The sequence below is a fragment of the Pholis gunnellus genome (genome assembly GCF_910591455.1).
Source record: "Pholis gunnellus genome assembly, chromosome: 17".
In the NCBI taxonomy this organism is placed as follows: Eukaryota; Metazoa; Chordata; class Actinopteri; order Perciformes; family Pholidae; genus Pholis; species Pholis gunnellus.
Window position 1 is genome coordinate 4,716,723 of NC_136544.1, and position 15,876 is coordinate 4,732,598.

General features: G+C 43.5%; 1 protein-coding gene across 1 annotated transcript in view; it reads left to right on the forward strand.

Moving 5' to 3' along the window:
- Positions 1 to 4,062: 4,062 nt before the first annotated feature.
- The window catches only part of plppr2a (phospholipid phosphatase related 2a), a gene marked incomplete at both ends in the record, with an annotated part of 37,652 nt that continues 25,838 nt past the window's right edge, over positions 4,063 to 15,876 (forward strand). The window contains one exon of the mRNA XM_079177667.1: positions 4,063 to 4,155. Within this exon, the coding sequence (XP_079033793.1) occupies positions 4,063 to 4,155 (93 nt within the window). The remainder of the gene's footprint in view (positions 4,156 to 15,876) is intronic.

The following is a 15,876-nucleotide window of genomic DNA, read 5'->3' on the forward strand; positions in this document are numbered from 1 at the left end:
ACACACACACGGACACACAAAACCAAAAAAATTCCAAGCAACATGAGAGCCGTGAGGCTTTTATTCAGATCGACAGTGACAGCGCTGGGCTGCAGGTAGATGAAAAAAAAACTATTTCCATCACTGCCCCACATTCAGAAACGTTCTGCAGTCAAAGTCTTGGATATTTAGGTGAGGGAAGAAGAAGAACGGCTGACTGACAGTTGGTATTTTAACGCTGCATTGCTGCTGCACAAATGTGGACGTGTGCATGAAAAGGGTTTGCAAAGAGGGTCGTTTGACAAGGCAGACAATAACTGCACGATCCAGATTGTTGTGCCCAATTAGCTTTTGTGTCCGTGTATGTGTGTGTGTGTGTGTGTGTGTGTGCGCGCGCTCACACACACAGGCGTGTGTGCTGTGTGTCCTGGGGCAGGGTTGTTGGACTGCAGAGGCAGGAGAGAGGACATATGGCCGCCTGGGTCTCCAGACTCTCTACCCTTTGACTGGAGTCCTCAGAGCTGCAGCAGACGATTCAAATGTCCTGCTCTCCAAGATGTGTCTGCATGCATCAATGTGTGTGTGTGTGTGTGTGTGTGTGTGTGTGTGTGTGTGTGTGTGTGTGTGACGGAGCTAATTCAACTTTCGCCTCTGCAGCTCCTCTCATCTCCACCATTTTGGTTTCACTTCCCTCATGTTTTTATTCTGATTTGTGTGTATAATTGTCTCTTCGGCTCTCGTCTCCATCTTTTTGTTGTTGTTTCCCGTCCACCCATTTCTGTCTGTGTCGATGGGTTTGTTTGATTTTCTCTGATTGATGGACGGGCTATCCGATTCGACCCCCCTGACACTTGGACCCCGCTAATCAGATCAAAACCACGCAGCTGGCTCGACACAGTTACTCAAACGCACACACACACACACACATGCACACAGATTAGTGTGTTTGAACCAGTGTTTGCCAGCAACATATTACCTAGCAATGTTGCACTAATGTGATTGCTTTTAAGGAGGAACAGTTTCTCTAAAATTGTCCCCTTTAGCTTCAGCCGGGATAACGGGGCTTCTGAAGCACTGCATGGAGTCACCGCGGCTAACATTAAGCTAGCTGTTGATGGTCAGCAATTACCTTTAAACCCTAAGCCTGCATGTTAAACCCAGGCGGCAACTTACGGATCTGCCAAATGAAGACAATGCAGAAGTGTCTTAAAACTTGCATTCTCTCTACTGACCAGCAGGGGGCGAATCTCTATTGCCAAAAGAAGTCTGGTTGTATAGAAGTCTATGGGAAAACGACTCTACTTCTCTCTTGATTTATTACCTCAGTAAACATTGCAAACATGAGTTCATGGTCTCAATCTCTAGTTTCAAGTCTTCTTCAATACAGCATGATGTTCATTTAGTAATTTATGGTCCATTTAGAGTAGAAAAATATCGATCACAGCAGCTTTAAATACTGAAGATGATGCGTCTTGTTCTAAACAGTGAGTAATAAGTGACTCATTACATTTTTCAAATAACTTGCCCCACACTGCTTTTAATGCTCCAGACTTAATGTGAGGACAGTCACGTTAAGATCTGTGTGAGCCTCCAGCTCAGCTTCTAATCTTCTGCATACCGAGCAGTAGCCAGATACCCTCACGCTAATTAAGCGGCAAACTTGTCACCCAAATCAGCACTCGCTTCTGAGGAACATTTACTTGCACCAAAAGTGCGTGGGACAGCTCGGGAGGCTCCGCCACACACCCCCTTTGGAGGAAACGAGCCTTGCGATTCCCATTCTTTAGGGGGCAAAATCGTCCCCGGCTGGGTGTCCCACTTCCCACTCAACAATCAGTTATTCATCACCAACAAAAGCCTCCCCGCCTCGTCTCTGGTTTCTCCCAAAACGCGGTTTCATCTCCGGGTAGATCTGCCACCACCGACTCGCACGTGCAGCTATCCCAGCCTGGTGGCCCCAAAACTGTGGGAGAGAGCCTCCGTTGTGCCGCCTCGCCACCGAGGGAACGATACACTAAGTAACTCCTCCCATCAGCCTCTAGTGGAGAAGAAACGGGAACGACCCCCCCCCCCCCCCCCCCCCCTCTCTCCGTTTCTCTTTCCCCCACCATTGGGGCTTCTGCTTGTTCACCTTGACAGATACTTTTCCTCACACACACACGCAGGCTACACATTGCACACACACACGCCGAGTCCAACCAACCCTCTCTAAAAAGCAGTCCTGGTGGGCACATTACGTTGTTCTGATGGCTGCTGAGAGCTTGGCTTCATGCCTTATTCATCCCTCAGGCCTATTCTTTCCAGCGGCGTAGAAGGAATTAGGAGGAAGAAAGCTCTTTAGCACACAACTCACTACTTACCAGCAGAGTAGACGTGAACCTGACAACTACTCAGAAACAAAAAAGATATTTTTTTTCTACCTCTACCTCGACCTGTCTTCTCATTATATTGTGTGTATTTAAAACCTGTCCGACTAGACGACAGATGATTCAGGGTCCATGTAAAGCCTCTGAAAAGAGAGTTTCTGCTCTACGTTCAGCAATGTGATGGATAAAAACCTGAAGGCCAACACTGACATGACACTGATGACACTGTACACACCGCTGGCACTTTATACTGTGAGGAATCTTTCTCTTTTGTTCTCTGTAGTACAACGTCCAAGCCCTTGTCCTTAAAGTGGAAATACAATGAGTCACACTTGTCTTTCCATATGACAGCTTAAAGGAATGATTTTGGGGACAGATGCTTATTCGCTTTCTGGTTGAGAGTTAGAAGTGAAGATTGACAGCACTCTCATGTCTGTCTGTTAAAATATGGAACCACAGCCAGCAGACGGTTAGCTTAGCTTAGCATAAAGACTGGGACAAGGGGAAAATGGCTAGCCTGGGTCTGTTCAGTGGTAGGAATATCCACCTACTGGAACCCTTTAAAGCTCACTAAGTAACATGTTACATGTTGTTTGTTTAAATCCAACAAAAACTTTAATGTAAGGACTACAATCAAGGCTGCTTTCACACATAACCCATATAGGTTCGGGTCTGCTTTTAGTACGGTACATTTGGGCTGGTGTGAAAACCTTGGTGCGGACCAACCAACCGAACTGTCACCGCCTGAAAAGGCGGGTCTCGGTCTGCTTCCAAGCGAACTCCAGTGCGGTTCGTTTGAGGTGTGAAAGCAAACGAACCTACCAGCGAATTTTATGATCTCAGATATTTAATTTTAGCGTGATTTCAAAAGCTAAACTACTAATAAATCCGTCTGCTGAAAGTAAAGTCTGTTGCGATCTTACTGATCTATAACGTTCATTTAAGACCATTCATAATCAGTTATTAATCAAAGAACAGGAATATGCGCATCACAGACGTTGAGGCGCTGCATAAACTCCTGTCAGTCGTCAGTCATTCCTGCAGCGCTCTGTTGTGGCTGGCTAGCTCTAGAATGTTCTGACTTGCTAGCATATCACCAGTTAGCTTGCAGTTAGCTCGCTCTGCAAATTGACACCCCTTGTTTTGCGAGGACTATGAATCGTTGTGCTATACTGTGACTGTTCATCGTTCATTTCACCTGCGAAACATTCACTGTATTATGTAATTTACAGGATTTATTTCAGATGAAACAATGTTTCAGCGTGTGGTTGCTGAACGATTTCGCCTGGACGTTATGTCGCGACTGAGCGCTCTGTTGTCGTTGAGTGAAAAAGCCGAGCATAGAGAGGTAGATCGGATTTGCGGAATTCATTTGAAGTATTTTGTTCTCACTCCTGGGGCGGCTTTGATGCATGACGCATCGAAAATCCAAAATAAGCAAAGCAATTTCAAGGGACGCAACGGTAAACTGTAGAATGCACACAGCCCACGGCGCTAAGCGATGAGTTCACTCTTTGTGCACGTATAAAATATTCATGGGTGTAGCATATGCAGTAGATGAACAATACAAATGTATCACAGTGCTGAATGAAAACAAAACAGCTCATTTGTCCTGATTGGATTTCCCTTACGGACTTGACCTCTGATTGGCCAGTGGACTAACCTGCTCGAACCCTCTTTCCTTCAGGATAAGGGAGACAGAGAGCTGGACAGAGGGATGTTCAGAGAAACCGAGAGAGGGATGGCAGTGGAGGAGAAGCCGGGTGTGAAGAGCAGCAGCTCCATCGTCCCCTGCTTCCTGTTCGTGGAGGTAAGAAACTGTTTTGTTTTTTCCTGTCTGTGCTACAAAACAAGAGAGTCGCTAGAAAACACTTGAAATATGAGGTCATTTCTCAAATATAAGGTTGACGAGACCTCTGCAAAATTGAGCGCAACAAGTTCTCACCGAGTGTATTTCTTGATCGTATCTTTGTTGGCTATTTCCTGTTCCTCTGGAATCTGACTTGTGGTTTATCTCTTGCGGTGTCAGCGAGAAAGAAAACCTCAGTGCCGCGGCGGTGAATATTTCAGGCTGAGCGGTAGCGTTTGGGGACAGCTTCGGCGAACGTGCTCTTGCGCTGGGGCCGAGGCGTTGTAAAGTGGCCACAGTTGGGTTTTTTTTGCGGCACGTTGAGCATTCCCCGCCACATTTTTTTGCAAACTACATGATTCATCGAGGTGGTTGCGGATGTCACAGCACAGACAGAGTGCATTTTTCAGCAGCTGCACACGGTGGGCTGCGTTGTACAGATCATGCCAGAGGTCGTTGTCTGCGCACACTAATGCACACACACACACGCACCACTTCATCCCTTGTGGAAAACATGCTCTACATTGTCAGTCAGACGGATGACTCGGAGGGCAGTGGGGGTCCCAGGGCCTTCGCCAAATCGCAACCGAGGTGGAGAAAAGCGTGAACTGGTGAAGTAATCAGACGGTCCGTAATCCAATTAGACAGACCAAGCAGTCCGGAAGCTCATCGGCTTCAAATAAGTCAACCGTCGGCTTTTCAGTTGGAGTTCCCCCATGCATCCAGAGCACTGTTCTGTGAAAGATTCAGATGGGAGAAGCTGTTTGCAGGTGCGTCGTGATGCGATGCAGATGTTACATCCCATTGGATTTACATGTCTGGATTCGCTTCCCTTCCAACAATGTGTAATATAAATATTTGTGCAATGATCTCATTGTAGTTAATGAATCCAAGTTGTCAAAAGTCTTATTCTAATGTCATTATATCTTAAAACTGTATTGAATGTCGTCTAAAACAGAAGCAAAGATGAAAGGGACCAGTGCATGCAAAACAGGAAATTAGTGTCGTTGTAGTGGCGGTTGCAGCAGCAGCTTTGACACACGGAGGCACACAGGCTACTTCACTCAGCCAGATAAGAACGCGCATACATGATACGCATACGCGTCCCCAGGATATCGTTATCTCAGATGTCATGAATCAGCTTAGAAATAATAGAGAAAAAATACATTTCTTTTAACTCCAAAACTTGCCTAAGAATCTTCTGAGTTTTAAGTTTACTTTCGAATCAAAGTGACCCAGTTATAGTTGTCTGTACATCCACGGGCACATCGCAAATCAGAGCTGCTAATGGCTAATCCGGCAGACTTTGTATAGCTTGAGTTTGCTACAGTGTACACATATTTGAAGAAGTAAATGTTGAACACGACATCTGATACTGAGAGGGATGCTGGTGTATTTTAGTCGGCCTTTACCTGAACAACTCAGCCAGTCCTCGCTGTCCACATTTACTGCTCGCGTCTGGCCCCAAAAGGACGGACCATGATGCAATAGTTCCACTTACCCGCCCATGTGAGCCTGTCTGTGAAACGCTGCTCCCTTTGGTTATGATACACTGTAACAGCTCTCCATTAGGGCCTCTCCGTCATATGCCTCCCACACATCAGCCCTCAGGTCTCAGCCAATTCCCTCGCTTACTCTACATCTATGTGTGTGTGTGTGTGTGAGAGACAGAGAGTGTTTCTATCTATCTGTACTGGGATGGAGAACCCAGAGCAAGCATTAAAGGCCAGCAGCTGTTACCTGTAATGGAGGGACAAGGTTTTCTTTCTTTTTTAGCTGCTTGTCGAGCCAGCATGAAATGGAAGCCGGACAAAGAGCAGGTATAACGACAGTTTATTGCCCCTGCATGGCATCGACATTGACGAACGATACACTTACAGAGTGATTTGATGAACGACGGAAACACTGACAGCCGAAACCAAATCCATCCGAATGCGATGGTGTATTTGTTCCACCCAGATAAGGTGGATAAGTAAAATGGTTTTGAACATATTTTCTATCAGTAATAAAGTGCTTGGAAAAACCAATATACTTCTCACTCCGTGCAACGTACAGCAGTAACAGGTCATCAATGTGCATTGTGGGGCTCGGACACAGCTGGAATGTGCAGCGCGTGCTCGTTAACGACACAGAATGTTATGGTTCATTGATGCTTCATTGAGCATACAACAGATGCTCAAAAGTCTCTGACGTATGTAACAAAGAAAACTATGGACCAGCAGAGATTTTTGTACATTTTGGACCGGCAATGATCAGTGGCCCCATAATGTAACCTGTAACCCTGCAAACTCATACAGTTAGTTAATGGTGTGCTCCTTGGCCTTGGAGTGTCCCGCTCATTAGCTTCCTAGCTACCTTACTAGCCTTGAGCTAGTTAGTTGGAGATGCTAACGATCACAGTTTACGTTATGGCAGATTAACTCATTCTTTACAATTTTCGTTTGTGTTCTTTGGTTTTAAGAAAGGCTGAAAACAAGTTTCAACGCGGTGATTGGACGCTCACTGTTTGGGGGAGGGGTTTAGCAAACAGGTTCATGATTTCTCTTGAATGGCGGATTTACATTTTTGATTGATGGCAACTTTTTTTTTAACTAATTCCTGTCAAATGTTTTTCCTGCACATTTTCCTGTAACCTCTATCATGGATGATTAAAAGTCAGGCTACATGTAGAAATGAAGATCTAACATCACTACTTACGATGGTTATTTATTCATGTTAATTGCCTTTTTCAATATTAAAAGAAGGGCTTGTGCAATATGCAGCAATTTCCACTCTGCAGGGAGGGCAATCTAATTGGCAAAGGTTTTAACACTCCTAAAATATGATTCTGCATTTTTTATATATAATCTGGCAACTAGACTCAATGTCGATGCAAGATTGAAATCAGGCCAATGAGTCACAGCATGAACTGGGTTTGGAGGAATTGATCTCCTTACTGATGCTGTTGCTAAGCAGACTGCGACATCACAGAGTTTTCTCCCTTCGAGTCTTATTTCCATTCAGACATCAAGGTTTTTGCAGAACAGTCATTTTTCTTAACTCTGATATTAGAAGATACGGCCCCTCTTTTACTCAGTATAATTTCCATTAATTGCCTCGCCTGAAGTTACAGTCTTTGAAGTTGCCTTATGTTCAGTAAAGACCTTAAGTACCACAACGAGGATGGCAGAATGTGTCTTTTCATTAGCGCACAAATGAGACAGTAGGGTTTTTTGAAGCAGTGATGCAACTGGGTAGAGGATATCTACACAAACTGAAGGGGTGAAAATGGCCGAGAAGACGGTGTGAAGTACTAAACAGCAGACATGATTTATTTTGCTCTGCTACTCTCCATTAAGCAACTTCTCAGTATTTCTGTGCACTCGGTTCCTTTGAATTCTCTTCACTGGCTCTGCAACCAGAAATAAAAGTGTTAGTGAGCATCCACACTATTTCACACACACACACACACACACACACACACACACTTTCACAGTAATCCACAAGGAAACACCTTGGATTGGTTGCCATTCTGTTGCCCAGAAACACATCCGCAATCACAACCCTGATGGCAAGTCATAGTTTGCAGCTTTGAGGGGGCAATAGCACAAAAAACAGAGAACTTTCCTTTTCCTATTAATGCTTATTTTGTTCTGCACAATGATTGTGAAGTTCACAAAGAAACTGTAAATGAACAAAAGAATAAATACTCTCCAGTACGACATGGACTTCAGCCACCTGGCAGAGCTATGAGTGAGAAAACAGACAACAACGAAACCGAGGAAACGAGTGAAATTTATTTTACCGTAATGATTTTAAAGTAAATTTTAAGTGTGAGTGAGCGATAAAGCAAGACCTGCAGCCTTGTAACTAAGGTTGAGAAATAAAACCTTTTTTTATTACGTGTGATTTGAATAGTTTAATCTCAAAGACATACATCTAAGCAGTTTCTGTGTGCGTGTATGATCACAATGGTTGGTGGTGGGATTGGCTGCATTGCAAGGGGCACCAGGTAAAATCTTGCCTCGGGCACCTAATTGGTCAGGGCCGGCTCTGCAAGGTTACATTGATTATTGATTGCAAGCTGCTTTCAGGGTTAGTGCTGTCAATAGTATAGCGGGAAGGCCTCAGGTGTGATTCCTGGGCCTCTCTGCGTATTCTGAGATTGCCAGGAGATTATGCATTCCAGTGTCTGGACATTGCAACCCGCCCATAGTGAGTGAGAAAGATGGCCAGTCTGTCTGATGGGTACGTGAGGCCCATCAGATCCTGGATCAGGTTCTGTTCCATGTGACTCAGAAAACAGGAAATTTAAATTAAAAACAAATGATTTTTTCACTTGAAAAATAATGAATGATGATGATTGACAGTCTGCAACATGCTGAGTAACCACTGCTTTGTGAAGCATACAGAGCGATGTCAGTGAACCATTAATTAGTTGATATCAAGAAATGGGCTTCTGGAGTGGACTGATGAATCTGTGTGAGGGAAATAGGTGAGTAGCTGCTAACTGACCACCAAAAGAAGGAAAAGTGTTGCTGTAAAAATTATAAAAACACAGGGCTTCATACCGGATAAATAAAAGGACTAGTTTGACGTTGGAAATAAGCATCTTTGCGTTGTTTTAGAGAGTAATATGAGAACATAGATACCTGTCTCATGTGAGTATGTAGTTCCAGCCAGTAGCCGGTTAGCTTAGCTTAGCACAAAGAATGAAAACAGGGGGAAACGACTAGCCTGGCTATGTACAATTGAACAACATTTGCCTACCAGCAGCTCTAAAGTTCACTAATTAACACGTTATATATGAATTAATACCGTGGTCTATGACATGGCTGGATAGCTAACAAGTCTCGTTGTTCAACATTCTGTAAAAAATAAATATATTTACTGTTTGTCAACCGTACGTAATGTAACTGATCTTTCTAGCGTAACGTTAGCTTTAGCTAGCATTACGCTAATCAAGATTTCGGACAATGACATGCCTGAATAGCTAGCTAGTCTAGCTAGACGGTCAAATTAAATATACTGTTAGTTAACACTACGCAATGCTACTGACCTTTAATCTTGCTAGCGTATCATTAGCTTTCTGGCTCGTAGCTTTCTGGGTTCTATGAGCTGAGCGGATTAAAAATACTTTCTGTTGCCAAGTCGTATCTAAGGTTTGACCTATTTACTGGAGCGATGAATAATATTTCCATTGCATAAGAACATTATTGGATGGTAGTGATTGTTCCGGGTATTAGCGAACCCTCGGGGTTAACGAGGATAACTTGATTGATTTTGGTCTCAAAGTGCATGAAAATATAAATCAATGGTTTTCTTTTTTTTTCTTTGGCAAATGACCACAGTTATGAGTGGGTTACTGCCGTTCGAGGTGTCCATTATCGGGGATTAATGGACTTCACGGATGGAACGGTACTCGGTCCTGGCCTCCACGTCGCCCATTAATTCCAGATGATGGACACCTCGTTGTACATTATCTCTTACGTAACAGTTGTGATATGAGATATGAGAGTGTTATAGATCTTCTTCCTCTAACTCTCGGCAAGAAAGCAAACCCATCTCATAAAATGTCAAACTATTCCTTTTGATTATGGTAAATAATGAAGAGTGGAGCGGGTTCACGCTGTCTATAATGAGGAAAGGTGTGAGGCTGCCTATAAACCATGTCCCTCCACACCTTCAGCATTGAATGTGTGTGTGTGTGTGTGAAATGTGACAGTGATCCATACCAAGCCAGAAGGACCTGCTCTTTTATTTAGCCCCACACCTCATCAGCAGTTACCATGGAAACCAATCAGCCCGACTCATTCTCATCTCCGCTCCCTCTTTCTTCTGACTCCTTTCATCCTGCCTGCCCTAATCACAAGTCACAACCTCTTCTATCAGTGCTACCCACTCAGCCATCTTGTTCTGCGTGTCTCTGCCGTCCCCTCCATTTTGCTCCATCATTTTTCAATTTTTATTCGGTGGGATTCCCCCGCCAGTGCTCATCTTTTCATTGTCTCCCCGGCCAATCGTATTAGCACACAGACATCTACATCACCTGTCATTAATCTCTGATTATTCCTGTTTTAATGTTTACAAAATCTGTGTCGTCATCTCTCCTCCGCATCTAATTAAATTCTGTCAAGGCTGACATCACAATAAGATGAATGATTTAACCTTTTCACCCGAGGAACCAAAATAAAAGCACATTTTAGTTACAAATTAGAGATATCTTTCCATTTCCCTGTGTGGACGGATAAAACTCTCTTTACCTTCTCCCTTCAAATAAAAAAAAAATATTATTATCGTCTGCCATCTGGGGGACACGCAAGCAAATTTGCAGTTAAAAAGTAATTTCAGTTTAAAGCCAATCTGCCTGGTGCTCCGGTGAAGAGGTGTGATGGAGAATACAGCTCTGGATGGCGAGGAGCCTGTGATTATGAGGCACTTATCCAGACCAGTGGAGAGGCGAACATAAAGCCCCATTCCACCGCTGTAGATACTTCTCACAGCTCTTCTTCCCTCAACCTCCGCCTGTTGGCCTGCTGCCTCCGTCATGTGATCGTTTGACCTGCGCTCGATATCAGCTGTGATTGGGATTTTTAGCACCATAGATTTGCAATTTGGGCCTTTATGATATCATCATAAAAGGGACTGTGCAAAAATTTGGAGGGGAAGGAGGTATCGGAAAGGGGGGGAGGGTTATGGTTAGGAGCTGGAAGAGGGGCGGTGTGACTTCTCTTGGAAGAGCAGGGGAGGTTCTTGTCATTTTTCTCATCCTGGTTTTAGATTTCCTTGTGAGATTTATCGTCGAAGGAAAATACATTTAAACAACAAGTCTTCTCTGCATATTAACAAAGCCTCCTATACTGTATGTCTTTAATTAAAGACCAAGACATATACAACATAAACAAGTCCATATGCCAAGGAACATTTCTTATTTTTATAACAGAAACATACGAACACTCCTTAACAAGTGCTTAAAGCTCTACTATGAGGTGGCTGCTCAGATTAAATTACCTTCCGTCTCACATGCCACACATCAGCTATCATGTACTCTCACTTGGTTTCAGTGCGGGTGTGATCACTTCCTCTGCCATCATCTGAACTAAACCTCATCTGAGCGGCAATGTCTTAATCCTCCGCCATTTTCCCTGAGGTTCCCCCGCTCTTAAGAAGCCTGTGGATTGATGTCTTACATTAAAGCTGGGCTCGGCGGGAGTGAATTTGATTTCTGAAAGTATTGAACTGAGAAAAATTGCAGCTCCTCCCTTTCAGGCCTCCCTCCCGAAGCCACTCCCCCCAAAATGCATCAAACGCGCACTGCCAGTAACAACAACAGTAACAAGCACTCCCAGTGAGTGTGCAGGCAGGTACACAGGCAGGTCAAATGATTTGTTGGTCTTGTTCCAGATACCGGATTTTTTTTTTCTCGCTTTTTTTTATTTTTTAGCATTTTGATTGCTGTCAGGATGTATTAAAAATGTCAGCACAAGCAAAAGTTGTCTGAAATAAACTGCCGACCCTAGATGTAATCTTATGAACAGGAACAAAGGATCCTGCATACATCATTCTGTTTTTTAGTGCTCTTTATAGCGAAACTGTCAACTTAATGGTGAAAATCTTTCCCTGGTGTTTTGTTTATCTTTCCTTTTCCAAAGTGCCCCCAGTGCCATTTTCATAGACGTAAACATGGATTTGTACAGCAATGTTCTTCCCATTACTGTGATATATAAGTTAGGAAGCAGAGCCTCCACCAGAGGGCGCCGCTGTAACACCGCTGAAGCTCACACACAACACACAGTTCTACTCTTTACAACTTGTTTTGAGCTCATGGAGCGCTTCACACAGCTTTGAACCTGATCTATCATCAGGTGTTTTGATATAAACATCGCTATTTTTCGCATTTCTCTCTTAATTCAATTTGACACTTGGGGGGGGAACAAAATCATTTCTCTCAGAAAGTGTCTGTGTCACACACACACACGCACACACACACGCACACACAGAGCCTCATTAACACCTGAGCGACACGCAGAGATTAGACAGAACACATCAGCGTGTCTGTGGCTGTCTCTCCCCCGTCTTTATAAATAGAGGATTGCATGTTTAACAGTGGGTAACACTCTGGTAGCTTCACACCTCACAGGAAGTCTCCCCAGAGTCTTTGCCAACAAAAGACTCCTCCCCACGCAAACACTCGTGAGAGGCTAAAACACACACACACACACACACACACACACACACACACACACACACACACACACACACACACACACACACACACACATATACAGTGTCTCTGAGATGTGATCAAGCAAATTAAATTAGATGTAACGGGAGCAGATTTGTCTTTGCTTTCCAGCTGGTGAACTTCATGAGCAAGGCCTGATGTTTTGATGCCGTGTGGCAGATTTAAATTGACGCTGTGATGCATACTAAGGCCCAACTTTCCAACCTGCTCACTGATGAATAATAAGCAGAATGTCCTTTTCTTTTCTGAATATAATCTGCCGCATCGCCAAAGCTTTTTGTCCGTCACTTTGCAAAAATATTTCTTCTTCTCTTAACTTGATGTCGCTGTAACTTAAATGACGCTGTCGGCTCATGAACAAGTTCGTCTTGAGAGTTTGGTGGTTTTACTTCAATTGACCCTTCGCTAAGCCCCGCCCCCCCCTCTGATTCTCCTTCAAGCTGTCAGAGTTACTGTGGAGCCCACACTGTCACTAACTGCACCCCCTGAAGAAACATAATGCTTTTTGACTTGGACTAGCTCTCTAAAATACTTGTTCAGAAAATATTGTCAACAGCCATTAAATTAATACATTTTTGTTTAACATGTTTATCAGGCATTTAAAAGAGAGGAGTGAAACTGGAAGGTTTGGTAAGTGCTGAAGTGGAGATTTCCGGCTCGGTCTGAGAAAAAACGATTATGATTCAAGATATGTATTTAACAAAAAGTAAAAAAATTAACTAGTAGGCATCAACATAAAACTTCCCCAATTTATAATTTAATATTCTTTTCTGAAACTTTATGTATAAATATACAAATGAGGCATTATCTAAAGATAACTTTTGGTGACTTCAGGAGAAATCTACAGACACAAATATGAATGAAGAACTTAACTTTATTTATATCGCACCTCTCATTCACAGAATGCAGCAGCAGGTGTTTAGCAAAAACACCAAATACACAAGTTTAAAAACCACACGCATACACAAGGATGACAGGAGAAAATAATCTTGAGATTTCCAAAAATCATACAGTCATAAAATATTTAAAACGGACAAAGACAAAGTGTAGTAAAAATACACACCGTAATGTGTATTTTAACAAAGAAAGCAAGTAAACCAACCCCTGCTCTTTTCCCTCTACCACTGCTCTGACGTTATCAATGAGCAGCGAGTAATAAACTGACAAAGGAGTTTGGAGCTTAGAGTAGGCTGGGGGCCAGTACAGTAAGTGGTTTTGTCACGCAGAGAGGTGGACCCCCATTGTACTGAATTATGCTTTAAAAGACTATTGTAATGCAGTGTACATGGCGGCTGGCAGGAAATGAAAAGCAACAGGAGTTTTTAAAATGCAGGCAAAGAGAGCTGGACTGGCGGATGATTAAAGCAACGCTCCTTTCTTTTTCTTTCTCACTGGACTCTCCTTTTCCCCTCAGCCCTGTTTCACTCAAAGTACAAAAGCTCCCACTCTCTCTTTTTTTTCTCTCCACGTCTGCTCTCGCCTCACCTGCCCAGAAAGCACACACAGTCAGCGAGAGAAACGCTGATAAAAAAAGCATGTAGGCCAAAACTCTCCATGCAATCCTTCTCCAACACCAGCTCCCCTCCTCTCTTTCCTTTTTCATCCAGTCACCCCGTCTCACCCCGCTCCCATCATCCTCTGTCCTCCTTTCTTTACTTCCCCTCGCTACTGGGACTACAACAGCTCTCTGAATGCACCATTGGTTCCACCGCTTTCTTCCTTCAACTCCATTTCCTCAGCATTTTTGTCACCCTTAAGTACTCCCTCTAAACTTGTATAGACTATAAAATACTCCCCTCACTCTTTTTCTCTCACTCCCATTCAATAGCCAACACCGGATAAACCTCTCAGGGTCGTTTCCATGTGGAAACCATTTATTCGGCCCACAAAGCCTATTTATAACGTTCTCCTTTGTCAAAATACGAGCATAGAGTGGCTGCACAAGCCAGCTCTGAACATCATTGTGTTAATGTACCTGTTTGTCATCGTTTGAGCGAGGAATCGATAGAGTGATGATGCGTGTTTGGAAAAAAAAAGGGTTGTGGGGAAGGAATGTAAAGAGAGAGAGACAACAGATGCAGTTTATGAGTTTGCCCAGATCTTAAACGTGACTGCACTGCGACATACCATAACAATCTTGGTTTTTGCCCATCCCCAACTTGGTTTTTGTCTGTCCCCATCTTGGTTTTTGGGTGTCGCCATCTTGGTTTTTGGCCGTCCCAATCTTGGTTTTTGGCCATTCGCCATCTTGGTTTTTGGTCGGCGCCATCTTCGTTTTCGGAAGTCACCATCTTGATACTTTTTCAACCAAAAGTGTCTTAAAAAGACATTTCTAGGCAGCATAAATGTTACAATTTACTTTGCCAAAGACCAATTAGAATATACTAGTATTTATAGTAACATATAATATGCTTAGTGGTCCTGAGGAGAACTGGAGATTCAGGTAATTTCTTTTCTTTGAGGGTTCCTCATTTCATTCCGTGTTAAAAGTCAATTTGAGCAATGCTGACTGATTTTGGGGCTAATTCACACAGAGATGGTTCCCCACGGCTTCTTCAACAATGGGGTTTTTGAAAGAGTTTTTTTGGTCTCCCAGTCCCTTCATTCCCAGTCTCAGCAGGGAGCCTCTCTTGACAGATTAGAGATCAGCATGGACCACTGAGCGACTCCAACTCCCGCTGCGAAGCTGTAATTAGCACTGACCGCCTGTCGGCTTCCCGGTCAAAACGAAGTAACCCGCATCAGAATGACAGAAGACTTCCTGTTCCCTCTCTTGTAGTGAAAAAGGGTAGAGAAGAGATCCAGAGAAACTGGGAGTGGGAGTGCAGTGTGTGGGCGGGGTTGCTGGTTGTGCTGGCAAATTGTTGGTTGGTGGGAGTTTTGTTGGCTTTAAACCTGGTTGAGAAAAATACACTCCGACTCACTACACAACAAAACAAGGTCACAGTCTTCCAAGATCAAACGTGTTTTTTGTGTGTTTTTTTTTCTGGAAAATGCAGCGGAGGAGATCAGATACACCAGTACTTCAATAATGTATCGTGTTCTTGTACAGTGCAGTTTGTGAGAGTATTGTCGTGTCTTTCTGCTTTAACACTGAGGAAGTTTGTGGTTGGCCGTTATTGTCATGTTGAAGCGTGTTCACTGTTAAAAGCAAAGCAGAGGAGCTGCAGGTCTGCCACAAACACACATGATCACATCAAGCATGTACATGCACACGCTACACATGAAACATACAGCATACCAACAAGTCCTTACTTACATACTAAACAACAAAATATCGCCCTCCAAAATGACTAAACAACTTTTGGAGTATTTTTTCATCACAATAACTGTCTTTTCTCTGTAAAAGACTTTGTGTGACAAGCCCGCCACACCGCTCGTATAGAACTTCACCGTTTCAGAATGCTAGTAGCTAACAGAGCAATATGTAGAGATGGGAAGAAATGTGTGTTTAGATT